This window comes from Etheostoma cragini, chromosome 12 (genome assembly GCF_013103735.1).
Source record: "Etheostoma cragini isolate CJK2018 chromosome 12, CSU_Ecrag_1.0, whole genome shotgun sequence".
NCBI classification, from domain to species: domain Eukaryota; kingdom Metazoa; phylum Chordata; class Actinopteri; order Perciformes; family Percidae; genus Etheostoma; species Etheostoma cragini.
The window spans coordinates 16,510,364-16,538,234 of record NC_048418.1 but is presented as its reverse complement, the minus strand read 5'-3'; the positions used below and the strand labels follow the sequence as shown (position 1 = coordinate 16,538,234).

General features: G+C 40.3%; 1 protein-coding gene across 8 annotated transcripts; it reads right to left on the bottom strand.

Annotated features, from left to right (window-relative positions):
* Positions 1–2,573: 2,573 nt before the first annotated feature.
* On the bottom strand, positions 2,574–26,259 carry kif1ab (kinesin family member 1Ab). 8 transcript variants are annotated; one of them, XM_034887200.1, is made up of 49 exons: positions 25,867–26,259; positions 24,520–24,687; positions 21,278–21,351; positions 20,983–21,162; positions 20,796–20,864; positions 20,251–20,429; positions 19,952–20,063; positions 19,536–19,613; positions 19,312–19,377; positions 19,191–19,211; positions 19,012–19,090; positions 18,840–18,918; positions 18,367–18,509; positions 18,128–18,166; positions 16,833–17,032; positions 16,545–16,624; positions 16,210–16,285; positions 15,553–15,632; positions 15,361–15,467; positions 15,132–15,215; positions 14,266–14,446; positions 14,106–14,178; positions 13,904–13,994; positions 13,654–13,802; positions 12,910–13,088; positions 12,416–12,553; positions 12,207–12,325; positions 11,985–12,070; positions 11,678–11,813; positions 11,252–11,435; positions 10,978–11,068; positions 10,751–10,869; positions 10,578–10,633; positions 10,027–10,135; positions 9,807–9,873; positions 9,469–9,553; positions 9,267–9,372; positions 8,943–8,966; positions 8,688–8,802; positions 8,401–8,534; positions 8,232–8,293; positions 7,627–7,772; positions 6,341–6,529; positions 6,164–6,235; positions 5,317–5,426; positions 4,643–4,762; positions 4,297–4,489; positions 4,074–4,192; positions 2,574–3,251 (listed from the first exon to the last, which is right to left on the bottom strand). In XM_034887200.1, exons 2-49 carry the CDS (start codon positions 24,623–24,625, stop codon positions 3,185–3,187), a joined length of 5,172 nt encoding a protein of 1,723 aa, XP_034743091.1. In that variant the 5' UTR covers positions 24,626–24,687; positions 25,867–26,259; the 3' UTR covers positions 2,574–3,184. The 8 variants fall into 8 exon arrangements, with proteins under 8 accessions (XP_034743091.1, XP_034743093.1, XP_034743092.1 ...); XM_034887202.1 differs by having other exon boundaries at positions 6,191–6,235; XM_034887203.1 differs by having other exon boundaries at positions 2,575–3,251; positions 16,833–16,963.
* Positions 26,260–27,871: the final 1,612 nt, after the last annotated feature.

Below are 27,871 nucleotides of genomic sequence, written 5' to 3'. Positions count from 1 at the left end.
TTTCATTAGCAAGCAGTAAGGCAGGAGAGAGGGACAGAGTTCAGCAGAATATAAGTGGACCTGCATGCTTTGATCCAGAGCTATGACCATCCAAATATAAAATAATCAACTCATTTACCTTTCAACATTGGCCAGTGCACTAAAACCATCTCACAAAGTGTTTTTTAAACATGATACCCTTGAACTATTAGGGTTGGAAGCATTGCAAGTCGTCTGCCAGTTGTAAAAATCTATGCAATTTAGTGAAGTGTTGTTGGTGGTTTCATTGCTGAAGCAAACATGGCACAGTTTCTATGAGATCAAATCTTCTCCAGTCAGGACAGGGGCATAATATCTTTTTTTTATAAACACAAACCAGTATTTTCCATACATTGTTACAACATCATCATACAAAATTATATTAAATAAAGATGCCTTGTGCATGAGTGCAATATACTATAAGAACATAATCCATCCTTCTAAATGTTATAAATAAAACTTTCCATTTGTCTTCTGTGGCAACAGATAACATACAGTGTATATATTTTTACACATACTATATCTATGGGCATTTTAAAAAACAAGCCAAGTTCATTATACCAAAATGACCCCAAAATGTATGGATGTAATCCCATTATTTTCTTTGCTAACAGACAGAATATAATTTTCTAAATTGAAGAAGCTACTGGGGAAGTAGCAACTGATCTACAGTTAAATGTGAAATATAAACTTTTAATTGTCTTTTTTTTAAGTATAAGGCTGCGTTGCTTAACAGGTTGGTTGGCCTGTGGCTTACAGAGTTATCCGATTGTAGATCAGGTTTAACAAAAAGCTGATCATAACCAGTCAGATGAGAAATAAGAGGAAAATGGGATAGACAAAATGGTTTGCTGACCACGTCTTTAAAAAAGATTTATAGAAGGTGAAAACAGATGTGGATAATATCCCTTTAAATGCAATTAACACAACACAAATTAAAAATAGTATCCACCTTAAACATTCTTTCGAGCAAAGTGTTTGAGTTACTTTTTCCCTTCCACTGATTTTATTGATCTCAAATTAAATTGTGGGGTCATCTTGGTATAATGCAAAATAACTGACAGCAGGTAGAAAGCAACTAGAAACTATTCCCGGACACACAAGTCATAACAACACCCAGCTCATCATACTGGACTGGTTTCTGACAAGCATCAAGCTGTCAAATATCTAGCAGCTACAATACAAAGCTACAAGGGGGATTGCTTTTAAATGCAACATTTATAGCCCAATGAAAATGAGATACACGCTGTATACTGTTGCAGCTACTGTATAGCATCAATAATAACATTCACTCTCCAAAACATTGACATAGGTCATCAATATATATATTAAAAAAAAAGATTCACAGCATCTACTTTTACTCTACATAAAAGCTTAATCTTGGACACGTGTAACCAACTTTAGTGTTGATGTCAAAGACAGTGATGAAGAAGGGAGAGAAGAAAGAGAGGTAAAGAAAGGGAGGCACTATCTGGTGCTTGGACAACGCTCTTGCCCGCTCAAAGCAACTGCCTTCAACAGATTACAGATCCATGGTCAATTACAACTGTCCATTTAGCTAGGAGAGGAGACTTAAATAGGAAACCTAGTCACTGTAGCAGACAGAATAAGTGCTCATTTGATTTCATTGAAACTACCCACATACAGAGCAATTGTCCTCCCGGTGTATTTATAGTAAATCTTCTTAGGTTAACTTGGGTATAATTGATGAGTTTAAAGAAATAGTTGAAGTAACGAGTTGGGGTAATATGCGTATTTCTCTTTTTTCCAAAAGTAACCCTTATAGAGATTATGCATAAAATTATGTTCCCTGATGGAGGAAAACTCAGTACTACACCTCAGTATGGGGACTGCGTCCTCGTGAGGATGGTACAGTTGGGTTTGTACCGAGAAGATTATTAGCTTAGTATAGCTTTAAGACCAGGTACCAACACCTTTTAAGCTCACAAATGTACACATTAAATCTCATTTGTATCTTCATTGGTCCCGGAAGTGGCCAAGAAATAGCCAGGCGCATCGTAAAATCGTAAAATGTCATTTTTACACTTCAGTTTGTTTCTGAGGTGCTGGTCGGCAGATTTTGTTACTTTTGTACAGGCTAGCTGTCTATCCCTGCTTCCATTCCTTATGCTAAGCTAAGCTAACTGGCTGCAGCTTCATATTTCCCGACTGTACAGAATGGTATCAATCTTCTCATCTAACTCTCGGCAAGAAAGCAAATAAGTGTATTTCCCAAAACGTCAAACTATTTCTTCAACATCTTAAATGTCTGCTAGCACAGCAGCACAGGGAACAATGGTTTGAAACAAGTAAAACAAGATCTAATGCTTTGGTTAAAACAAATGAGTATATGGTGTAATACATTAACTCAATAGAGACAATAAAGTGCCATGCAACAAAACTGGTCAGTGGTCCTGTCACAAATTAAATAACAGTGCAGAAAACCTAATATAGCAACAATAAATAACATTATCCTTTATGATTCCACGCACGTGGGATTATTAATTAAAAAAAGAAGTACATAACGAGAACAAGGCAAAGGGCGTCTCTAGCCAACGATTTCAGTTTTCATTGAATCGGTTTGAAAAGAAACGACACAAACAACAAACTGAGGTAATGTACAGTGTATAATGGATGAATAAATGAGCGATCATCCCTGCACTTCCCTGCACTTCTACAAAGAAATCCACTTTTATATTTGAAATTTCCCACACACCCAATGGCGTTAATTAAAAATACATGGATGGCTGATTTAAAACTGGGGCTTATTTTTTGTTATTATTTGTGAAGGAGGTACCACATACCATATGACCACATACTAACTCTCTACAAGGATCTGGTAGCCTCACAGATGACAGATTTTGGCATGAAAGCTAATCAAAGTCCCAATGCCCAGCAGAGACGAGTTTATTAATGGGGTCTTCTACAGGTCATAAGGGGGCACTCCATGCAGGGTTTGAGGTGGTGACTGCAAAAAGAGAAAAAGGACAGGGTTGGGTTTAGGGATGAGTGATCGAGTGATGTTTGGGACCGGGGCGGTCGTCACACAGAAGGTTATTTAAGCGCTTTTATGTATAAGTTTGTTTATACGGTCTATGTTCATTAGAGCAGGATGCTGAGTGGAGCATAGATTGTTTTGTCTGTTGTTTTCCACAGGGTTCACCTCTCACATCCTCGGAGCAGATGTGGGCGACTGAATCGACTGGACCGACTTCCTCCGGGAGAGCTTTGACCTGAGGAGAGGAGATTGAAGAAAGGGGAAGTACGACTTTAAAAAAAGGGAAAGCAATTGTGGGTATGCTTACTTTCCTGGTCCGGTAATTTCCTAATAAATCATTTCCTAGAAGGCTTTCTAAAAAAGTACTAAATAAAGAAGTTGGGAGTTATTTGAGTTAAGCAGTTACTTACATGTTTATTTCCAGTTGAATGCGTCTTGAAAGAACTTAAAATAGTAATAACTAATTTTAATACCGTATATTTCTATACTTATATAACTACTATATACTTATATAAATATAAATATTTATACACCTCAAGGAAAGCAGAATAATAATTTGAGGGGTCACCAAATTCTTTTGTTACATTTTTGCCTTTGTACTTGTGAAATACTGAAACTGTAAACCTCTTCAGGCCTCTAACAGTCCTTCAAACAACCTGATTGAAAATAAGCACTCTCTCAATAAAGTGCTCAGACCTCATGTCCGCACTAAAACCATAACCCTTGTTGAAGTGTCACAGGTAGACGCTCCTTTATTTTAAGTAATCCAAAGCCAAACAGGTTGGGAACCACTGCTCTGGGTAAAATGTCAGTCAATTTAACAATATCTGTTTTTCCCCCCAGAAATTAGTACCACATTACATAGAACCTTTCTAAACACTTACAGTTAAAGCTCAGTTCTCTTTAGGAAAACCTAATCCAACTATAGAAGTTTATTTAAAATGTGTAAAAACCGACATAAATGGACGCATTTGTGTTGCTAATAGCCATTTAAATCATTTTTTAATGACTTGAAATTTCAATGGATTTTCCCCTTTACTGTTTCTCTACCACTCACCTGATGGTGCCGGCTAACAGAGGGTTGAAAGCGTACAGCCAGTCGTGCATCTCTTTGTCATTGGTGGCCTGCAGCAGTATCCCACGATGCTCAGTACACACAGCAAACGTGTTGGGAGTCTGGAGAGAGATGAGGTTACTTAAGTTCATTCAGGCTCACAGGGTTACTATTTGTTGATCTGTCTGAAAATCAGTTTGACTATGGAGCTGAAGCTCAGTCGTACCCGCAGTAAGGTCTGTTTGTCTTCACTGTACTCAACCTTTGCAGACGACAGGTTGATGACAGCTCTCTCCACGCTGTCCCTCTCGCTGCGGTACAGGTAGACGTAGGGCCTGCGCACCACCACGTAGCGCTTCACCCAGCCGCTGGTGTGGGGTTCCAGGAAGTGCAGGTAGCCTTTCTTTGACACAATAGGGCTGCACATGATGAAGGAAATAGTAGTGTTAAGACAAAATTAATACAAATTGACCACAATCTTCCTTAAATGATCCTTATTAGTAAAATGTTATCTTTATATACAATGACTCACAATCAGGTATGCGTGTGTGTGTGCGTGTGTGTGTTCTGACCTAACACGAATCTCCTGTATGTCAGGAACAAAGGTGCATCCTCTGAGAGTTTTCTTTCTATCCACTGGGCTGTACGGGTCCAGGTCTGGTGTGGAAGCTCCTGAACTGGGTTCAGTGTGTCTAGACAACATAAACAACATGCTCAAAATGTAACAAAGGAAACATTATTTACCTAATTCAAAGCACATGTCTCGGCCTGATTCTTTGTCTCTATTAACCACAAAAAAAACATTTTTTAATTCTTATTTTACGATGTTTAGTATTACTTTACACCTCCAGCTCCACTACATTGGAGGGAAAATATTGTACTTTTTACTCTGCTACATTTATTTGAGAGCTGTAGCTGCTGGGTACTTTGCAGATGAAGATGGAGATTAAACTACCCAGTAGTATAAAAAGTAGTTATGCTCAGCTCCACACTACTGCTTACATGTTTCATTATCCTATAATATGGTTTACATAATAATAAAACACTCTGAAAGGAGCTAACGATGATCATACTTTAAGTAAGATTTTGAATGCAGGAACTCAGACCAAGAAAAATAAATTTTTATAGTGTGGTATTGCTACTTTTATTTAAGCAAATTATTTGAATACTTCTTCAACCACTGCCAGCTCATCCTACGGTTCCTGTGTAAATGTAGGGCAGTGGGTAAGAGCATGTAGTCACGTACCTAATATCATAATTTCCCTCGACCAGTGAGGGGCAGGTAGAGGACGGAGTGAGTGTGCTCAGACCGGAGGAGGAGGAGTCTCTCATTAGTGACGCAGACATCTCAGAAAGCTAAAAATCACACAATCACACACACAGAAACACATTCACAACAGATCATGCATGGAGACGCAAACAATCACACACACGCACATGCACGCACACATACACACACACACACACACCAACAAGCAATTAAGCACAGACAACACAGACATGCATTCAGAGAACAATTCAATCAGAATATTTGTCATTTCCTAACAATGTTCTATAGAACCATCTCTGTGCCACTGTTATCCTCATCATCTAAGAGCCCCTTGCTCATTAACTTGTTAAAGAGGACATGCATGAGTAAAATCAGGTTATTGGAAGCCTCCAAGAGTCTGAAGAGGGGGGGCAGTGGGAGATTAGGCCGGGTACAGGAGGAGGGGAAACCTTAAATTATTTTAAGGCATGAAATATGGATACATGGCCTTTGAAAGAAAATTAAGTGGCAAACCTGAGGAAATATTACCCTGAAGATTTATTGCTTATTTGATCTCATGCAGCTGGTTCAAACAAAGCCTAAGAATCATTTGTGAATTATATTTAACCCAAGTCTACTGAGTGGTTATTAAGAAATTAGGTCACAGAATGATAAGAAAATAGATGAGATAAGAAAGAAAGAAATGTTAAAAAGACATGAATCTGTGCTAAAAAAAAAAAGAGTGGGCAAGGTGAGGGGCTGAAATATTTGGGGACGGTACAGTAGTAAACGCTAAAGGTTCACAAGTAACGGGCCAGGTTAGAGGGCCTAGGCTGGGGCTCACCTTGCTCTCACTGGCACTGCTGCTCACCTGGCTGTACTCCCTGTTGAAGGTGTGCATCAGCAGACGCAGACACTGGAAAGAAATGAGTGGACAGATGATGTTGAAAAAAAATCTGTATCTAGTCACGAAAATTTAAAAAAAGAAAAGTTTCTGGAGGTCTCAGAGACCAGCAGTCACCTTGGCAGCCAGCTCCCTCTGCCTCTGGTTGGGGCTGTCGAGGGCTGGGCTGCTGCCGGGACTGTGGCTGAGGACGGGGCTCTTTGCAAAATCGCTGATGTCGCTGCTCTTGTAGAGCGCATCCTGTCCTGCCAGCAGAGTTGCCTCCAGCTTCTCCCTCAGCAGCAGGTAGTGCCTGGTCTTCTCCACCTAAAACCACAAACACATACAAACTTCAACAGGTATCAAGGTGTCAAATTCTTCCTAAAGTATAACATAGCTTCTGTAAACAGTAAATGTGATATTAGGCCGTGCAGTTGCAGAGTCATTCTTCATTTTACATCTACAACACCTGGTTTGAATAAAGGTTCCGAAGGTTGAGGGGATTTGAAAGGTGAGTTTTTTTCTTTTTAGTTTTGTATTTGTTTATTTAATACAGCAACAGTGCATATTAATGGCCATTTCTTTCAATACGCCAGAGTTAGCCAAAAGGCTATTTTTAATCTGCAGTCCCTAGAAAGACGGTAACAAGTCACAAATAACACTTAAATAACACTATAACCATTACAATATATTATACATTAGGTAAAAGTACAGCTAAAGTGAAATATAAGAAAAGTTAGGTTAAATATAGACTAGAAACATAGCTGACCAACAATCAGACAAGCATTAGACAAAGACATAAACACATGTTGCCAGCAGGGGGCAGCGAGCAGGTCTAACGGCTAATGGAAATGTTGACAGCTGTGATTCTCAATGAGCCATTTTTTTTTTTACTGGATCTTGAATGTACTATATATGTTTATTCTTCTGATGGTTATGGGGGTGAGGTTCCACTCTTTAGCAGCGCAAACAGAAAAAGCAGTTTGGCCAAATAGACTTTTCCTGAATGGAAATGGAGTTATGTCATTATCTAATCAAGTCACCATAATTATATCTTTGTCCAGTGAAAACCCCTGCATCTCCAAATTTGGTGATCTTTAATTTTGAGAGCTGAACTGAGAACTGAAAGATAAAATGTTCCTATTTGAGTTGAAAAAATTAAAAATTTTAAAATTCTTTGACTTCTAGTCTAAATAAACCAGTAAGAACAAAGAAGACTACATGGGAAATGCATTACCACAAATCTGTGAATAGGGTCGATTTTCTCATGAAAAGGTGATGTTTTGGATATACAACGACAATTTGGTGCCTTGTTTGTCAGCTCAAATCAAAATATAATAAACTGCACTTATTCCAGTAAACAAGAGAATTGATCTTTTCTAGGTGCCATCTCTCTAACAAACCTTTCCAGTCTACAAACTGACCTCCTGCAGTAAACTGAGTTTCTCCAGCTCCCACTGGTGGTCCAGGATGAGGCTGTCGCTGCGAGGCCTCCACCCAGCCAGGTTCTCCTCTCCTCTGACGTACGCCACCGAGGTGTCCAGCACACGCCTGCGACGACGCTGCATGCCTGAAGAAGAAGAACAAGATGCTCTGGGAATATTGTAACTCAAGTCTGAATATGACACTATGGCTATGGCCAATGAAAGGGTGCACTATTGCCAATATATGCATAAGTGTATATGTATTTTTGTATGCATACGTGTATATGTGTGTATATATCTAGTATATACACTTTCTATATTATTTTTTTTTTCATTCTCTCATATATCAGGTAACAGCAGCCATATGTTTAATACACCCAATTGTATGTTCATATTCATTTAAACAGGAACAGTTTTGACTTTTTCTTGATTGATATGACATAACTCTGACTGTATTCTCCACATTTTGTACCACTTGAGTGTTTTTTGTATGTTTGAAAATTAGAAAAAAAATTGAATAACAATGAACAAAAAACTACAAACCCCAGTTAAGGAGGAAATCTTTGGTTAAATTTACTGATTATTTTCTTTGATTTCGTTCTCACCTGGACTTCCATTGTCCGCCACGTGGCAGAGGGTGACTTCATAGACGCCAGTGACACGGTTACTGAGAAGGGCAGAGGCAAAATGAATTTTACTAACTTTATTGAACAGGAACAAGTTTCTGAGATTGAGTGTGTAAGATTCAGACCATGTGCATCCATGAATCTGTACCTCTCAGAGGGCCGGAGGCAGCCGGTGCTGAAGAGATTTCTGATGGAGCGAGAGGCCGGCAGCTTCGTGTCACGGGAATAAAACACCACGCAGAAATCTTTGGTGATTGCTGTTGGCTGAGTGCAGTTCTCCATCTAGTTCAAATATATCGGACAGTAACAAATCAGAATCAAGAAGATTGTAATTATGATGTGGCTGAATTGTTCTTGGTTTTGAACAATTCCTATCATTGACAGAATGTTTTAGTGTACAAAAACAAATTCAGTGAAACGAATGTCACTTAGTACCTCTAGATAAGCCGAGAGGGTGATGTAGATCTTCTCCCCATAGGGAGTGACTCTGTTCAAAAGCAGAGAGTTGTGCATGGAGCTGTCCCATGCTGCCTCAAATCGGTAGAAAGTTCTGCATTGTGAAAAACATAAATCTAGTCATATATTTGCACGATTTGTGAAGACAAAAAAAACTCATAGAAAGCCTGTGAGCAAACGGGCCATTTTGTTATCATAAAACAATAACTGATAAAAAATGATTGTCATTTGTACCTATGATCAACTCCCAAGGAGACGCTGGCATTAGCAAAGGATAAAGAGAAACAGGACAAGAGTTAGAAACTTTTAACTGCAGCTGTTAAAAGTTTGAACTCAGCAAACCATACTGATCCATGCAAACTGAAAAATGCTTCAAAGCAAAATAGTATTTGATTATAAAAGGAACATTGGAAGCAATGTTAAAAAACTACATAAAGCAACTGATCTGGCTATATGATATAGGTTTGTTATTGAGTTCATGGAGGAAACTGTTGTTTAATATCAAATAGCAAATACAAAGAGAGAATTTACAATTAAAAATCTGCCTAAAAAGTATACTTGTCGTTGTGTTTTGGCCAGAAGTATCCAGAAGACAGTATGTTGAGGGAAAGGATGTTGGGGTCTATGATGGTCTCATCGGCCTCGGGTGTGTTTCGAATACGACCTGAAGTCAAACAAGTCATGATGGGATGCAGTGAGAAAAACTGTACTTTCAAAGATTTTTTCCGAAAGATTTTTTTGACTTGTCATTATCACTTACCAATAACCAGCTCCTTCACCTCTTTCCACTCAATATCACTTCCTGTTTCATGCACAATGGTAACTGTGATCCTCCTCTGGATGCCCTGTGGAGTCGAGAGGAGATAAACCAGTTTGTTATCGCAGTTCCAGTGGTAGGATAAAATTGCTGAATGGATTGGGTTTAAATCTAAATCTTTTTAATGTATTGTACTGTAATGTATATTTTTAGACTTTTTGAAAGTTCTCCCCCAGATGTTAAAATGAGAGATATAACACTAAGAAAATATGGAAAGTGATTTATCCAGAGCTAAATATATCATCTTTTTATAAATATGTAATTTGTGTGAAATGTCAGACCTGATGTAAGAGGAATGTGCCATGGCAGGGCATCCCACCTCTGTGGTCAACAACAGCTGGGATATAGCTATAGAAAGGGAGATAATCAATACATTTAATGGTAATACTCAAATCATTAACTGAGCTGACTATATCCACTGTAACAAAAACAATCTTTGTGCATACAGTATGATCTACTGTGTCCCTTGCTTTGTGGTACTAAAGTGTAAACGCAACTCACTCTCCGTTAGCTTCCAGCTCACAGATCTCAAAGAAGACCATGAGGTCGTACTTGGCGTGACAAGGTCCTGCGGTGGAGCGAGTCAGAGTGCTGAGCTTGGTGGCAGGCACTGGGCGAACCATGAGAGAACAGATTAACAGATTAAACCAGACTGTACTAAACCGAGCTGAAGTGAATATCCAATTGGAGATAGAATAGAGCAGGCTGTGGAGACATTTTTGATGAAGAGCAGCAGAGATTAATCGATTAGTTGTCAACTATTAAATTAATTGCCAACTATTTTGATTATCAATTAATCCGTTTGTGGCTTCTTAAATGTGGATATTTTCTTGTTCCTTCACTCTATGGCAGTGAAGGGAATATCTTTGAGTTTTGGACAAAAAGACATCTGGGCTTTGAAAAACACTGATTGACATTTTTAAACATTTTCCGACATTTTATAGAAACAACTAATTGATTTATCATGAAAATAATTGACAGATTAACCGACAATACAAATTGTTAGATGCAGCCCTAGTTTGATTTACTCTAAGGCACATTACACTGCTAACCTGGTTTGGATAAGGGCATCACCCTGGGGAACTGCCTCCTGGATGGTCTCAGGGGACTAAAAAACAACAAGAACACAAGACAAAGAAAACAAACGTGAGAAAATCTTTCATTCCATCTAAAAAATATCAAGTCCCAATCAGTCATCAGCCGGTGGACATGAAAGGATCCTGACCTGATCAGGTCTTTGCAGAGCGGGGGGAAGGGCTGTTTCTGATAGTGACCAAACACCTCGAAGACAATTGGCTGAGTCTTGATGTACTCCACAAAGGACTTTGTCACCTCCACTGTGATCTAACAGAGAAGAGAGGAAACACAAGTCAAACACAGCTCTAACACAACTGTTTGTAGTCGGTAATACGTGTGTTGATAATAGGTCTGAATGTGCTGTTCACTGTTTACATTTTGAACATGGTAGAAACCCAGCGGAGGTCCCCTGCCTGTGTTTTTCAGCGGCTCAGTGGAGAAAGCTTCATCATGGCGGTGGATGAAGCTGAAAAAGAATATGTCATTTATATAAAAAAATGTATTATTATTAGTCCAAAATACAACTGCAAGTCTGCAAACCTTTTACAGAGATGGCTTTCAAAGGCAAGAAACATTTAGTAAGGATTGTCTGGCATATACTGTATACTCACATTAGACATGAATTTGTGGAGACATGCTCAAAACTCACTTGAACTGGCAGAAGATGTCCGCGTACTCGGCTGAGATGCTGGAGGCCTGTAAGACGGTGACTCTGAAGGTGAAGGTGCTGCCGATCTTCAGGTGGGACAGAGCTTTCTCAGGGGAGAGGTCCAGGGGAAGATCCAGAGCCAGACCTGAACTCTTTACTGGGCTGCTTGGAGCCTCTATGTCGGCTACATCGAACAGAGGAAGAGGCAGAGATACTAACATGTATGTGGTGTTTAAACTTTTTAGATAATGTTCCTATTAAATTAAGAATTTATTTCAGCAGTGATGTACTATGAACATCAGCTGGATCAACTCTGACAAAGACCAATGTGTGGTGTTTTGACAGGGCCATGCTCTTTTAACCCAGACTATTGAACGGCCCATTTAGAATGATTTCCAGTAGTCCCTGCACAGGTTGCCACCTCACCTGGACAGGTGTTGTTGTTGACTTCATCGGCGGAGATTCCGATCTCTGCGGTCTGTCCTTCTCCCTCCACGAACCGCAGCTCCTCCTGGGAGGTGTTGGAGTGCGAGAGACTACCAGAACACGTCTCAGTCTGGAACTGGAACAAGACAGAAAACAATCAACCTGGATCCCATTTACACCAAACGTTAACATTTAAGTGAGGTCATCCAGAAAGTCTCAACACTTGTGCTTACATTTTATCTGACATTTATTGGTCTTAGAGGACACTTTTAAAAAATACCAATACACATCACCAGCCAATTAGTACCTTCTCAAACTGTTTATCTTCAAAGGAGATCTTGGCAGTGCCCGACTGCCTCACACCAGAGCCATAATCAGGGGCCTCCTCATCCGCTGAAGGGAGACCAAACAGAGAGACAAGATGTTAAACTATCAGTTCTTCATACAAAAAAACTCAAAAGAACAGCTACAACAACAAGTTCAACGGCATCTTACGGTGATGAGACTGATATTCAACCTGCATTTGTACCTGAGATGGCCTGCACAGCCACTCTGAGGAAGCCTTTCACCTCTCCTTTCTCACTGACAATGGCCACGCGATGTACCAGGGGCACCGGGTACAGCAGGTTACTCAGGTACACAAAAGCCCTGGGAAGAATGTAGGAAGGGATTTCAGTTTCAACGAGCATTCATTGTGCAATAAAAGAAAATAGCGCGTCAGCGAGGGAGGTAACGTACCTGCCAACCAGACGGAACCAGGGGAAGCGGTCGTAGAAGGGGTCACCTCCGGTCAGAGCGTGATCACAGTCTTCCACAGCACTGCTGGGGAGCTCTGCAGCACGGTCGTACATTTCCCTCATCAGGTCCAGCCTCTGCCTGCAGGGGGCAGCGTAAAAACAAAACATATAGTCTATGGTGCCAATGGATTGATCAAAATGGGATTTAAAGACCAAAATGACAAATAAACACATATTATAGATTAAATTGAAGTTGGAGAATAGTTGGTTATTGGTGGTTCTTTTATGTGGAACATGTTTGTTGTTGTGCATGTATCAGTATTTGTTTTTTTTAGTTTTTCCACATTACATATTTTTAATCAGCATCACGTGATAAGGATGCGGACACCAACGTTTCCATGATTTTATGGGTGAATAAACAGACCTTGACCATTGAATTAGCTTCAAGCATTGTTTACAGTTGTTGTCTTTTTTCAAATGACAAACCCGCTGTACCTGAGTTTCTCCAGAGTCCAGTAATGTGTGGCTCCGTTCTTCTGATCTTGTACTTCAACGGCGACGATGGTTCGGGGGAAAGGTCGTCTCTCCCTCTCTTTGGCCTCACTGGGGGGCAGCAGGTCGGGGGGCAGGGGAGAGTAGAGGGTGTCTGTCAACAGCACAAACTGGAACTGCACCTGTGGACAACATGGGACATAAGACATGAGGGATTGCTGGTGTATATTCTCCTGCATCTTATGTGCATTATAATAACAATATGCTTAAAATATTAACAGAAGCCACTTGGAAATACAATACAAGGGTGCCACTCTAAAAAAAAATCCTAAACCTTCTATCAGCAATGAAGAGGACTGATTTGGTAATGTCTGTCTTCATTTAACGATAACGTTTTTAAAAGTAACACAGAGTAAAAGTCAGGCACTACTACTGATGCAAAACATCTGCAGCTGCAGTATTTATTATAAAAGTAAGAGTTCAATCTTCTGCTTACTGAAATGAAAAAAACTGGAGGAGACATGAAGCAGTAAAGTTTCATATTAGCCAAAACAAAATGCTTTATTATATGCACCTTCTATTAAACGGATGGCTGGACAGAGCTTAGATCCAATATGCAGCACTGTGAATTATACTGTGATGACTCACTGGGCTAAGTTATTGTGGTAAACCCAGAATGGCCACTGACAGACACTTAATATTCTGCAGTCTGCGTCTAGTCTGAACTGAGAAGCAAATTCTTCCCACCTTTTTCTTCAGCTCCACACTGATAGCATTGGCCTCTTTGAGGAAGATGGCGTTGCCCCAAAGCAAATCCCTGAGAGAGGTGAACTGGTAGAAACGCCACTTCCTGAAAGCCCACAGAGCCAAATCGGTCTCACGTGGCGTCCATGGCACTGAAAGGGCAAGACACATAATATCTGTGTACATTTTGACCAAATACAGGTTGATTCAGAGATGACTGTTTTGATGTGTCAGTTAAAAGTGGACAGATTACCTTCCTCTTCAGGCTCCTCCTCTTCCTCAGGAGACTCCAGGTATCGAGAGTCCACTTGCTTCTGAAGAGCCTCCAGTTTACTCTCATAGTCCTGGAAGAAAACCAGATCAAAACCAGGATGAGTTGCTTCTGTATGCAATAAATACATTTTTTTAATCCAGCACCTTAAATGGTAAATGACTGAATACTTGTGTGTACTCACCAGCCGCTGCTGTTCTAGCAGGTTACTTGCTTCTTCTCTTTCTTTGCGGTACTGATCTTCAAGCTCCTGAAGCCTGAAAGGGATTACATAACTATATGTCAGAAAAGTGATTTTAAAGTGATATTATCAAATGTAACCACATAACGTGTTCCCCACACACCTCTGCACCATCTCCTGCTTCATGTCGATGCCTTGTTTCTCCAGCAGCTCTCTCTGAGCAAAGGCCCAGTCGACGGGCTCCACCGGCGTCTCTGCACACGGCGTCCTCTCTCGCTCTAGACGAGCCTGCTCTGGGTCGTTGAAGCGAAACACGTGGCTCTTCCCCATGATGATGCGGTTCCCTAAAAAGTGCACATGAAAACATCAAAGTTAACAGTGAATAAAGATGAGACCTGTGTTACAATAGCAAAATTCTTTGGTAGCTATCCTGATTTCCACATTGGCAATAACAGACTCAGACTTACAGTGGCTTGAGAAAGTTTACACACTCATGCTAAAGTTGATTAAAAAGAGGAATAAAAAACGTATTTGATTGATTAATGATCTTAATGCCTTAATTCAAAAGAATTTAGGAAAATCCAGCCTTTTAAAGGGCACCAATTTTCTTTCAGCACATTTGTGAAGGAATTTTGTATTGTAAATACATATATGTTCTTATATGTTCATATATGTTGCAGATTTTAATAATTAAAGGCAAGGATCCAGGACACTATGCATCCTGGTAAAGTTCCCTTGGCCTTTGGAATCAAACTAAACCCATATCAATTTAATATAGGAGTGGGTATAATTATGCCCCCTATATTTTAAGGAAGAACATTTATGAATTAAGGCATTAAGTTTGATTTCCAAAAGACGTTTTTTCTATTCCTCTTTTTAATCAACTTTAGCATGGGTGTGTAAACTTTCTCAAGCCACTGTATGTCTTCCTTCTCAATAAATATCCCTGTTTACTCTCCTGGTACAATTGCTTTGTTTTACACCTTTTTTTTTATTTAAACAAAATAATATATGAAGCTTCACACGTACCAGATCGCAGAACAATGGGAGAGCTCACTCTCTTCCCGTTGACGTACGTCTCTGTGCCCTCGCATGGCTCCAGGATGACACATCCTGTTCAAGAGAAGATTATAGTACTGTTACAAAAGAGTGTTCAACACATATACAACATGGCTTGTCTTAACTTTCAATATGTAGTCACTTGTTACAACATTTATTTAACATTGTCGTTTTCAAGAGAAGAGCAGCGAGCCTTTACCTTCTCCCTGAGGGCCCATGGTGCTGCTGAAGGTGCAGTGCTCGTCTCTGATAAAATGGCCGCTGAGGACAATGTCTTGGCGAGTCTTGGCATTTTCTCGGCCAACCCTGAGGGAAGATAAGGCAATTCAATTGAGACAAATTCCCAGAAACATAACACTATCTGGATTAAATTGAAAAAAAGAACCCTTACTTGGTGATGCCATCTTTGATGTAATAGAGCAGACACTCCGACATCAGCGGATCTTCGTTCAGGTTCACCAGATGAGGCGTCTAAAGGGAAATAATGACAAATGTGTTAGAGTGTTTGTGTAAGTTGCTTTAGTGGGAGAAGTATTTAGATCCTTTACTTAAGTAAAAATACCACACTGTACAAAATACTCTGTTGTGAGTAAAAGTCCTGCATTGGGAATGTTACTTAAGTAAAAGTATATCAGGATCATCAAGAAAATATACTTGAAGTATTAAAAGTAGTCAATGCAGAAAAATCCTCACATTTTAGAAACTGGAAACAACCCAAACAGTTCTGTCAATCAAAGTGATTAATTTGTTCAGGTAGACTTGAAGACCGTTATATTATTGGGTAGTTTATAATAAAACATTGTATTTTATAATCTACATGTGTTTTGTGTGCAACAATCTTAATTTGTAAAGTATCTAGTAACTAAAGCTGTCAGATTAATGTAGTGGAGTAAAAAGTACAATATTTCTCTCTGAAATAGTAGATGTAGAAAGTGGTAATAAAAGAAAAGACTTCAGTAAGATACAAGTGCCACAAATTTTGGTGAAAAAAATTCCACCACTGAAGTTTAGACAGATAGAAAAATGGCAACAGTAGCGAGCATCGTACCTTTTTTGGGGAGAAGACGCCCAAAGTGCCTCCATCTTCTCTCATGGCAACACCCATCTCAGCCAGCAGGGCCTCTCTACAGGAAGCAAACACACATGCTGCTAACATGGCTACAAATATGGTGTATTCCTACTTTAAAAGTCATCTGGCAATCCAACAACGTCATATATCCTTTAAGACCTTGTGTCCATCTTTAGCTCAAGGGTCAAACTATCAAAAATAGTCCATTTGTTTTAAATTGAGGGGAAAGAAACTGTTAATATGTTGGGGGGGGGGGGAATAATCTGATTGAGGTCTATGAATCAATCTTTCATGCATGAATACGTTTGACAAACCTCTCCATACGGATGGCCTCCGTGCGCCGCAGCTTCTCTTCCCATGTCTCGTTTAGCTCTGCAATAATTTTCTCAGTTTCCTGTTGGCAAAATTAAATTATCAGTTATACAAATTGTGATACTTCACTTTGCTCAATCTTGGATTTAACAAGAGCCTTTCCATCATATTTCTTTGCCTTTTATTTGATTTTCTCATTCGCAATCATCCTATTTTTGTCCACATACCGAAATCTGACCTCCTATTTCCCAGCTCTGCAACCTGAACAATTTCAGCATCGCCCTTCCTACCTTGAGCCTCTCGATGGCCTCTTCACTTGCCGGGCTGAAGATGCGGTCATGGAGGTTGTTGATGGACCCTGCGCGACTGGACAGGACCGAGAGCGAGGGGGAGGGACTCATTCCTGTCATGGCATTGGACACTGCGGAGAGATCACCCCTTTGATTGACAGCCTGGCGATTATTCACAAAGTTCTTGTAATCGCACAGGTCTGCCAGAGAGAGAGGCGGTGCATGGAAGTGAGCAAGGAACGAAGGAACGAAGGAAGGAAAGACAGAAGGACGGAAGGACGGAGCAGACGCCGGGTAACGCACGCAGAGAAACAGATCAGAAGGAAAAGAAATAGGGGAACAACAGGGAGGAGTACAAAAAAAGAAGAGAAAGCTCAAAAAATGGATCAAAGAAGCAGAGGTCATTTGCTTAACAAAGCCAAGGCAGAGAAAGAGAAAAGAGCAACTCAAACTTATCGAGCAAAAATGCCAAATAGACTGAAAGTTAGCCTTTTTTTCTCTGACACTGAATAGATCATCATCGTGATGATCGCAAGCATGACAATGTTATGAAAAATTAAACCAAAAAGGTATACATTACTACAATGCATAAAGACAAAATACAGCCTCAGTTTGTTCTTTTGTTTTGCATGTCCTCATGTTTTCAAAGTGTTTAGCGCAGCCTTTGGAAGCACAGCTCCCGGGCCTCTAAGCACCTGACTCATAGCTTCAATTTGCTCCACACACAGAGAACCAGGACGCAAAGAAAAGAGCTCTTCAGCAATCTAAAATGGCGTCCTCCCAGTCAGTCCATTCTTCAATGATGACTTGTATCATAAAACAAAATGCATCACACACACCATGCTTTATGCCAAAGGTGGCTTCGACTCTGTCTGCTTCTCTGTTTTTGCAGAAACAAAGAGTTGGACAGTTCAGACTCTTCATGAACGCCAACAGGATCAGGAATTAAAGTTTCAACGAGAAATAGAAAATCACAGCCAATTTGAAATTGTGTTATGAAGATGCTGGACCTCCCAGATTAAATGAGAGACAGGTCACATTTTTCCATTGAAACCACAGCTAAGGGAAAAAAGAAGGAGGCCATTTTGCTGAATTCATGAGAAAGGATTATCTTATTACAGCGACCATAGATTTGTTTTGTGTTGGAAGGTTGGAATGTTTTTTACCAAATTTATGTCATGACGGACTTCACAAATAGTCTCTTTGTTCGGTCTCTGGTGTGGTGGAGGAGGAAGGCAAGCTTGGGATTCATTTCTATTAGTTGCAAAGCGCAGGCTTGCCAGAGTTATACACACATTTCAGACCAGCGATGTCGGGGCCGGTGCAGCGATACGCTGATAGGACAGAGGGGAGAAGAGAATGAGTGTAAGAGACACCCATACTCCAAGTTAAATAGTCCTCCTCCGTCTGACACGTACAGTCAGAAACTGCACATAGGGTCGAAATTTTCTGTGTGTGCATGTGTGTGTGTGTGTATGCCTACATAAGTACATTTTCTATGAGTGAGAGTTGTGATTCTCTGGGCGACACTCACTCTCTATGATGTCTCCCAGACCCTGTGAAAACAGCAGGTCTCTGAGGCGGGCCACCTCCTCTTTCAGCTCACGCACCAGACGGTTGTTGGGGTCCTCGTTGATCACAGCGTTACAGCGGATCTGTTTGGCACGGTCAGCGTACCTGGAGGGACGGGGGCCATCGGAGTCAAGAAGCCATTAGGCTATTAAGCCTGATTATTCAGGCCGCTGCATACTGAATTACAATGACCAAGTAAAGACAAGCCCAAAATGAGAAGGATGCTACTCTAAGTTCCCCAGGTGTCAAAAATAAATCATTTGTTAAGATGCTCCAAAAACATCGCAAAGTGCAAAAAGGCCTGCAGGCATTTGTGCAGGCTCACAAATTATGCAGCAAAATGATCCAAAATCAAATCTAATATGTGGTACTAAGCGTGACATTATAGATCTGACTTTGATCTTTAAAAGTAAAGGTTCTTGACATTTTTCTCACCGGAGTGTACTGAGGGTCTCATCATAGTTAATATCAGCAGGGCTGAGGGCAGCCACCATGGCTGTACGAGAGTTTCCTCCTAAAAGACAGAAAAGGAGACAATCTGTAAAGTGAACACAGAAAATGCATTTTATTTTTGTATAAGCTGAGATTTATTATTATGTGTGCATACCCAGGTTCTCCCTCAGCAGCCAAGTCAGAACTGAATCTCTGTAGGGAATGAAACTCTCCACCTTCTTCTTTTTCTTATTCTGTAGGCAAAATAAACACAATGTATTCTCTGATCTTGTTGGTAAAATATTTTTAAAATAGATTTTAATAAGCTGTTTCAAAGTTGGTAGTGTAACTGACCTTGTTTGGTGGTATTGATTCCTAAAAGTTGGAAGAAAAAGTCCAGCGTTGGTTATTTGGAGAACAAAAAATGAAAAAAAGCATTTATTTTTCAAGTTTTTTTTTTTCTTTTTTACCCTACCTGTTCAGCCAGAGCAGAAATAACTTTCCCCAGTGTAGTCAGAGATTTGTTGATGTTCGCTCCTTCCTGCAAATAAAAGTCAAGTCTATTTGTCCACCTATTCATACATTTTGAATTTGAAATATTGCATTCAAACAAACAATCATTATTAAATGTGCGTCTATCGCCACCAGAAAGGTGGTGAAGTCATAAAAACAAATCTAAAAACATCCTCCTCCTCTCACCTTCAGTCTGGTTCCTTTAGCTCCGGTTGAGTCGGCTCTTTCACTGCCAGCCAAGTCCACCAGGCTGATCTTGCTAACCTGTGATGGCACAAAATATTTTTAAAATAAGGGAGAGGCTCTGCACACGGAAAATAGATCAAACATACACCTCAGCTAAGATATTTCAGCTGAAAGTGCACTAGGAGAGCTGGCTATAAAGCGTTACATGTGGTTATCGATCAATACAACAACACATTGTTCAGATGACAACACCACAGGCCTCCAGTCAGATCATAAAAGCTAATACAAATCATTTTTGTCTGCCTTTTAGCATCTCTTCTACGACTGCTCTGCTAATGTGGTGGTTATTGATTTGTTTGTCTGAGAAGCAAAAACATCGTGTCTTTCTGACTGTGAGCTGAGCCCGTTGTCAGTACCTTTTCCGACGTGTTCTCCGAGTCCATGTCGTGTTTCTTTTGTGTGAAGATGATGTTGAAGACGGCGTGGGAGCGGCTGCTGGTCTCGTTCATGTTGGTAGCTGCCACAGTCCTGAAAGGAGGAGAAAATACTGTGTTAGGAAAATATTACTGACTCATGCATTATCTGCTCCATCGATTGTCTATTCCAGCCCCTGATTTATTTATCCATACATCCTTGACTTGCATACCTTCTCCATCCATCCCAACACTTCATAATCTAAGGAGTCCGTTGCTATCATTCAGTCGCGCTCTGTTACCTGGCCTTGTTTCCAGAGTCCATCAGGTCCTGGATGTCGTTGTACGAGGTGACGGCTAGTTTGGACAGATCTTCAACATAGGGTCCCATCAGAGGGTGCTCTCTGACTCGCAGGTTTCCTTTGTTCTTGGGATTCAGCAGGTCACGAACACGCTCACAGTAGATCTCCATGTAACTAACCTGCAGGAGGCAAAGAGCCGTTGTGTTGTAAAATGTGTTTGTGAGTTATAAATTGGTTATCAGTGCTACGAGGTAGCTCCTGGGACAATAAAAGATCAGAAATCAAGTGAATTGCTTCAGACTATCTGACACAATAATATAATTACAATACTAGCTGGCCATCAGCAATACGTTTCCTTTAATTTATCCCCAAAAACTAATATGTATGCCTCAGAACATCAGACCTTAATTCATTGAGTAGATGTTCAGGGACTTGTTTTAAGATTGAGGCCCATTGTGAGACACTTTGCATAGAAAAGCCTCCAAATGTGGAAAAAGTGAAAAATAGAATACATGAAGAGTGTTGAATAGTTTGATATCACTCACCTCCACAGAGTAACCCATGCTGTTGTCGTTATTGCTTCCATGGATCTTGGTGAAAAGGTCCTCACACAGCTAAAAAAACAAAGAACAGTCATTGTTTTGGTGTAAGCAGGATCTTTGATTTAATTTCAATGGTACAATGACTGAAGAGTATTGTTTACTTATTGGTCAGAAGTGTATTCTGTATTACCAGAGGTATGATTCCTTGCTGGTCCTTTTCCTGTCGCCCCATCATGGTGTAGCTCTTGCCGGCTCCCGTCTGGCCGTATGCAAATATGCACACGTTGTAGCCTTCAAAGGCATGAAGCAGCATCTCCTCTCCGATGTCCTTGTATACTTGCACCTGGGATGCATAGTTGATGTCCTCAGGCTGCAGAGAGAGAGGAAGAGCAGCATGAGATTTAATACTTACATTTCCATCAATATTTGTATCAATTATGAGTGACTTGTTCTAGGACAAATCATGGATTTTCTATAAAACTCACCGTGGTGTGGGACCAGTAAGAATAGTCAAAGTTGAAACTCTTGTTTTCTTTTGGCTGTTTGGGATTCAGGATGGCTAAAAGGAAACAAAATGAGGCATCAGAAACCGAGTCACTCTAATTACCAGCATTTCATTGTATTTACTATCAGTTTTTGAAAAGTTGAAGGATGCAGATGAAAACATTTCAATTCTTTCTGATTATGAAACTACATCTTCTCTCTTTCTCTGTCTCTCTCTCTCCCTCCATTTTTCTCGTTGGTACTTCACAGAGCCTTTATCATCTCCAAACACACATATTCCGTTAATCACTTTAAACACATTTTACTTTGTAATTTTCCATCATGATCACTTTAATCCAGTTGTATCTAGTCATCTTAATTAGTGACAGTGTGTCTGGATTGTTTTGTTGAATGAGTGTTGGAAACATTAGCACACTTTCCAGAAAAGGTGACACAAATACTAAAACTGTTCCACAAGGTGTAATTTTGTCAAAACTCTTAATACAATACAAAATAATCACACATTCTGGTGTCTCAAAAGAAAACACAGTGACACTGTCTCTTCAATGGGAACAAGATTGATACTATTGTGGGCAGAAGGTTCTCATTTGAAATCAGCGTTCGGTGTCTAAACAAACCATGTTTTCTAGTTGTGTGAAAAGAAAAGAGATCTTTGTGGAAAAAAACAGAAATCATCATGAGTCAAGTGATTGCATTTAGCATTTTGATCACTACACAGTTGGCAGAAATGCATCAAAGCAATGGAAAAAGAGTGTTTCTCTTTTTTCTCTTGGTTCATATCATCTGCTAAACTGCGATCTCAACATCCCTGATTCAATTCCCAGCTGGGATGTTTGTTGATTATAGTTCCTCCTCTCTCTTCTTCTTCCTATTCCGTGTCACCTATCTACTTTCCATCTCCAATTAATAGCAAAAGTGCATACTCAATTGGTAATGCATTGCCACATTGTTATTAAAACATTTACTGCTATTTGTCTATAAGTTACCCATCTTCTGCAGCATTTGAATGATTGGTACCAGCATATAATGTCTCAAACATCCTCATCCACAGAGATATCGAATACTTTGAAATGATTGCACCTCTAACTAAAGAGAAAGAAAAGACATATGTCATTCAGAAAGGCCTTCCTATATTACAGGTAGTATCAATAGCAGCAGTTTAAAATGCACCGCTCATCCTTTTTAAAGAGGTGATGTGCACCTAGAATATGAAACAAGAACTGGGCAGGAGCAGATGTTCTGAATCCACTGCATTGCCCCCTTTGGACATTCAATATAGCAGCAAATATACATCCTGCCGAAACTTGCACTCAGCCAGAAACAACATCCATGTGTGAGCATCCATCTAGCCATTAGCCATGCTGCCTTATCCTTTAGAAGGTCCTGGGACAGCGTGGCCACAATGCAAACTAATATAAGAGGACAACTGTGAGCACATTCAGAGTCAGTAAAGTTAATGAGTCTCAATAATGCAAATTTGAAATCTGTGGCTCTAATGAGGTCATTAAAAAAGCCGACAGGCACAACTGGCTGACGTACTCCCTCTTTTGAACACACACACACACACACACACACACACACACACACACACACCAGCTGACCCTGCATCTAGAACAAGGAGGTCTTTTTGGCCCCTGCAGCTCGAATGATGAGAGAAGAAAGCTGCGACAGTCGAAGCATCCTACACACACACCGACAGGCTGTAGGCCTGACTGAAGCTTTTGTTTCCCTCTCTGGCTGCCATGAAGCTGCATGCCTCCTAGCGGCCCCTCCTTGTGGTGCTGCAGGGCAAAGCTGCCTACCAGACAAACAACTGAGGTGAAATCCTAAAATTGGCTCAATGTGGGTCGCAGGATTATGATCAAAACAACAGCAGGATGTCACTGCATTTCTGGGTGTCACTCTCTAAAGCCATGACTTTAAAGATTTTTTTTGTGGCACTTTAGGCATTCATTAGGTAGGATAGCCTTAGACATGGAAGGGGAGAGAGAGGGGGAAGACATGCAGAAAAGGACGGAATCAAACCAGCGACCGCTGCGTCGAGGACTAAACCTCTGTATGTGAGCGCACACTCTACCAGTTGAGCTACCCAGGTGCCCAAAAGCCATGACTTTAAACGCTACAAGTCATATGTAAAGACAGAATGGTATCAAAGAAAAAAGGAACTATAATATTCTATAAAAAAGGAAGGAACACATCATTGTAGTATTTTATGGTACTGCATGTCTCCCTGTTGCAGGGCAAAGTTAAAATAAAAGTTTGTGCATACGTGTTACTTTTCAATCCACTAAACCCCGAGACAAAGCACTCTGCTTGGAATGACCATTTGTGTCTGATATAGATTCACCTAATATAATAATAATATAAAATAAAAAAATAATATATAACAAATTGACTGCTGGATACCAGCTGTCTCCTCCTTCATCAATAAGTCTGTTCTCATTGATTCTCAAGTTTCAACATCAAACATCAACGTTGCACATTGAAACACAATTTGGTTTGCAAACTTGTTGTGATGTCACAAAATACAGCTTGTACATTCATGTCTTTACATCTGAAACTAACAGTCACTTAATCAATTAGTCGATTCACAGGGAATTAAGCTGCAACTATCTAGATAAGGGTTAAATCGTTTTAGTCCTTTTTCTATCAAAAATAACAAATATTTGCTGCTTCTTAAATGAAGCTTTGCTATCTTTGTTTTATATAAGAGTAAGTTGAATATATTTGGGTTTTGACTGATGCAACAAGAAGACTGAAGACATCAACTTGAGCTCTGGGAAATATTGACAGTTTTAAACTTTTTTCCAACTTTTTTGATGAAGACCAAACCATGAATTGACTAACTGATAAAATAATCAGCAGATTTAATTGATAATTAAAGTAATTACTGTGCTGCAGCCCTACAGTGAACTGAGGTTTAAAGTGTCCACAGAGAAACTCATGAACATCATTCTGCACAGTGAAGCTCAAACATCCAAGTGAAGTGACAAATAAGCAAAACACATTGAAATTCAATAGTGGCTTTAACCAAAATAGGAGAAATATTAAAAAAAAGGAATTGTTAGCTGAAATGTACTTATTTTGCTCCTATTCCAGTTAAATGCAGGTCATGCCAGAACCACATTACTGTACCTCTCAACGTAAACACTGAAGTCCACATCCATCAGATTTAATATAACTCATAGTAATAAACTAAATATGACTTCAAATGTATACTCACTGGTTGTGTTTCCTGACATCTGAATGATGCACTTGCTGTCTTTCCCGATCTCTCTGGAGTTGAAGGGTCGGACCCTCACAGCCACCTTTACTGAAGCCGTCGCCATGTTGCAGGACGGTGTGTGAGTGAGCAGGAGAGCAGAAGATCTGTGTGACGCACACCTGGCACCTGCACAGGTAGATGACAAGAGGGATTTAATACGACTGCACGTAGAGACATGCAGGCTACAGACAAACCTGTCAGATGATAACAGAGGCTTTTGTAGGTCTATAGCACCATGCAAGGATACACAAGGACAAATACCATGAAATACTGAATTAAAAAAAAAAGAATTTGAATCATCCATTGTCTGTTGTTGTTAATATTGTTGAATATTGAGGACATGGCCTTAGCCAAACCAAACATAAAACACATTCTCAATTTTCAAGCCCTGATTCACTCGGTTTGAGACACACAGCACCTGAAACATGCTGACTAAATGGCTGGGACATTATTTGGCAGGAAGATCAGCAGCATCCCTACTATTCTACAGTAAAATGGCTGCTTATTCTTTGGGCATCATCCCCTTGCCTCATCTACCTCAGGCTGAAGGCCTTGTGATGAAACTGTGTCTCCTCATTGTTGCTCCCCAAAGAAAATAACACTCCTAAACGTCTAGAATTAGCTATGGTGTTTTCCACAGCATGTGTCCAATCAGTAGCCTTTTACTGCTGCTGATTTTCGTTGAAACCCTCAATGATAGCTTTTAGATTAACATTTAGGGTGATTTTGAACTGTGTTATTGCTTCAAGGCAGCGCCACGCACATCCATCTTCTCTGCCTTCATCAATGAAAAAAAACAATTCCTCCTGAACATCTTTATAATACGCCGTGTCAATGGGGCTACTATATAAATATGAGTAGCCTATGACACGCATTGTTAGAAACAAATTGCGGTAAAGATAGTATAAGCCATGTAAATATGGTCTCCTCCATCTTGGTTTGCCTGCCGCACCTCAAAAACAGGCCGCGTAAACACAGACGGCCCAAACACCAAATCATCCAACACTGCGTCAGAAAGGAGTTCATGGCATCATTACAGCTTAATGACATTCACAGCGTTAATGAGCTGATACATTTAATTAACTCGGGATCTCATTTTTATATTTTTTAAGGTGGATTCGTGGAGTATTTTCTTCTAAAGCCAATTGTTGACAGTGGCGGAATCAAACATCACCCTGTCGCAGCGTCCTTATTTACCACATCGCCTACAATAGGCCTCGAAATCGCTACCACAGTGTCCTCCCCCCGGCGTGACACCCGTCAGTAGGCAGCCGTGGAAAACATCGCCGAGGAGCCATTTCTTACCTCAGCAACTCACACTCGACGACCGCAGAGGGTGAATCCTCTGCCCATTCAACGCAGCGCCCGGATCCTCCGGTGCCTCCTTCTTCAATCTCCTCGTTTTACGAAGTGACTTTGGTCAGCCTACAGCATCTTTTTCCTTAGCATCCATACATGGAGGATCCACTGGGGAATGAGTCAGCCTCAGCTTCAGCAGCACCAGCGAAGGGTGTTGGAAGCAGCGGTGTGAAACAGGAGGAGGGAGGGCCGGATGGATAAACAGGAGGATGCTCCAGCGGCCCGTCGTCGGTCTGTCCGTCAGTCAGTCTGAAACTATGGAAAATGGCGGTGCTGCTGTTCCAGGGATGCTGGGAGGTGGTGATGACATCAGCAGCGGCATCATCATCATTATCCTCATCATCATCAGCATCATCGTCATCATCATCATCAGCCGCAGCACAGGCACACAGCAGAGGGGGGAAGAGAGGCACGGGGATGGGCCATGATAAAGCTTTTACAGAGAGACATATTTGTCTGGAAATAGGAGCCTAAAGGTTTTTTTAACTGGAAGTTAAAACATGGAAGTGTAAATGTCAAACAAGTGAGCTATGTAAGCGTGAGATGCATTCTTTATCTTTTTGAACAGCAAAAAAAGGTCCAAATCTAGGTCCAATTTCTCACTTGTTCTGGAGATTTCAATTTTCCATTACGCTAAGCACTTTTAGGACATCTCATCCTGGTGGGACAGGACATGGATCCTGTCCCACCAGGATCCCGCCAGAATGCTCCAGGTTCACTGTGTCCAATTTGTTTTCAGTCGTTTCAAATTTGTTAAGGAATTTGCACAACTAAAGTAAAATATCAACTAAGGCAGATCCTGCATTAGGCCTTTTCATATTTTTTGTGTTAAAATCTAGTTTTATTATTTTAGTTTTGATTTGCTCACATGCTGTATAATCCTTAATAAAATAACAAGGGGATAAGTGGACCTTCAGATATTTTTTCAAGAGTGCTAAAGTATCTTTCAGCCAAGCCCCACACACCCATTCTGCTTTTGTGAAGTTGAAGGAGCCAATGGGAGTAGGCCTGAGTTCAATCCAACAATGTGATTGTTTACTTGACAAAACAGACTGGTTAAGTGTCAGCATAATCTAGCATCCTAATCCATAAAGAGTGCCCATTTCTAAAGCATAGTGACACGATGCGGAACGTAATGCGGTTTGAAGACTTTCAAATAACCTACTATATTTAGTGTGTAATATAAGAAACCAATACATCTATGAAAACACGGATGTTGTAGCCTCAATTCATCCACTTTCATTCTTATTTACATGTCAGAAAAAAGGCCATGGACTTGAAGCCTACATAACATCCATTTTGAACTGAATGTTATGACAGCTTTACTATGCACCCTGTAGATTTTCATTTACGTCCCTCCCCAGCTCCTCCTCCTGCTCTCTTTGGGTAGATTTTGAGTGTTGGGTCTAGTGCAAAGGCCAGCAAGAGTATAACAGTGAGATCCTATTTATTTACCAGTGGTGTAATAATTTACCCAGCCAGACGCAGAGAGGTGCACCTTCTGGTGACCCTGCTAGCTGTGACACAACAGTTAGAGTTACACAGTGTCTAAGAGATAAATGTGTTTTTTACCCCACACTTTTACACAGATCAAATCTAACCTGACCTCTCTCAGCTGGATCTCAGACACAATTTGCATTTCTAGACAACTGAAATTTAATAACATTAACATTGAAAAACATCTATATCAAGAACGCACAAGAAACCAAGTCTGAAATTACCATAAATGCGTACTTTTACAATAAACACTTAAAACGTTCATATATGATGCTTTCACACAATAAACAATGAGCTTGAGGCATTTGGAATTTGGTATGTGTGTATGTGTATGTGTATATGTATGTGTATATGTATGTATGTATGTATGTATGTATGTATGTATGTATGTGTGTGTGTGTGTGTGTGTGTGTGCGTGCGTGCCCCCCCTCAGCCTCTGAGAGAGCAGATTGGC

Coding starts and splice junctions, on each gene's coding strand:
- kif1ab (XM_034887200.1), bottom strand. CDS start 24,625: ATGGCGACGGCTTCAGTAAAGGTGGCTGTGAGGGTCCGACCCTTCAAC. Junction 19,091..19,190: donor AATCAATACCACCAAACAAG/GTCAGTTACACT, acceptor TTTTGCCTACAG/AATAAGAAAAAGAAGAAGGT. Junction 17,033..18,127: donor CGACATCGCTGGTCTGAAAT/GTGTGTATAACT, acceptor TCTCTCTGGCAG/ACCTGTGCGATTACAAGAAC.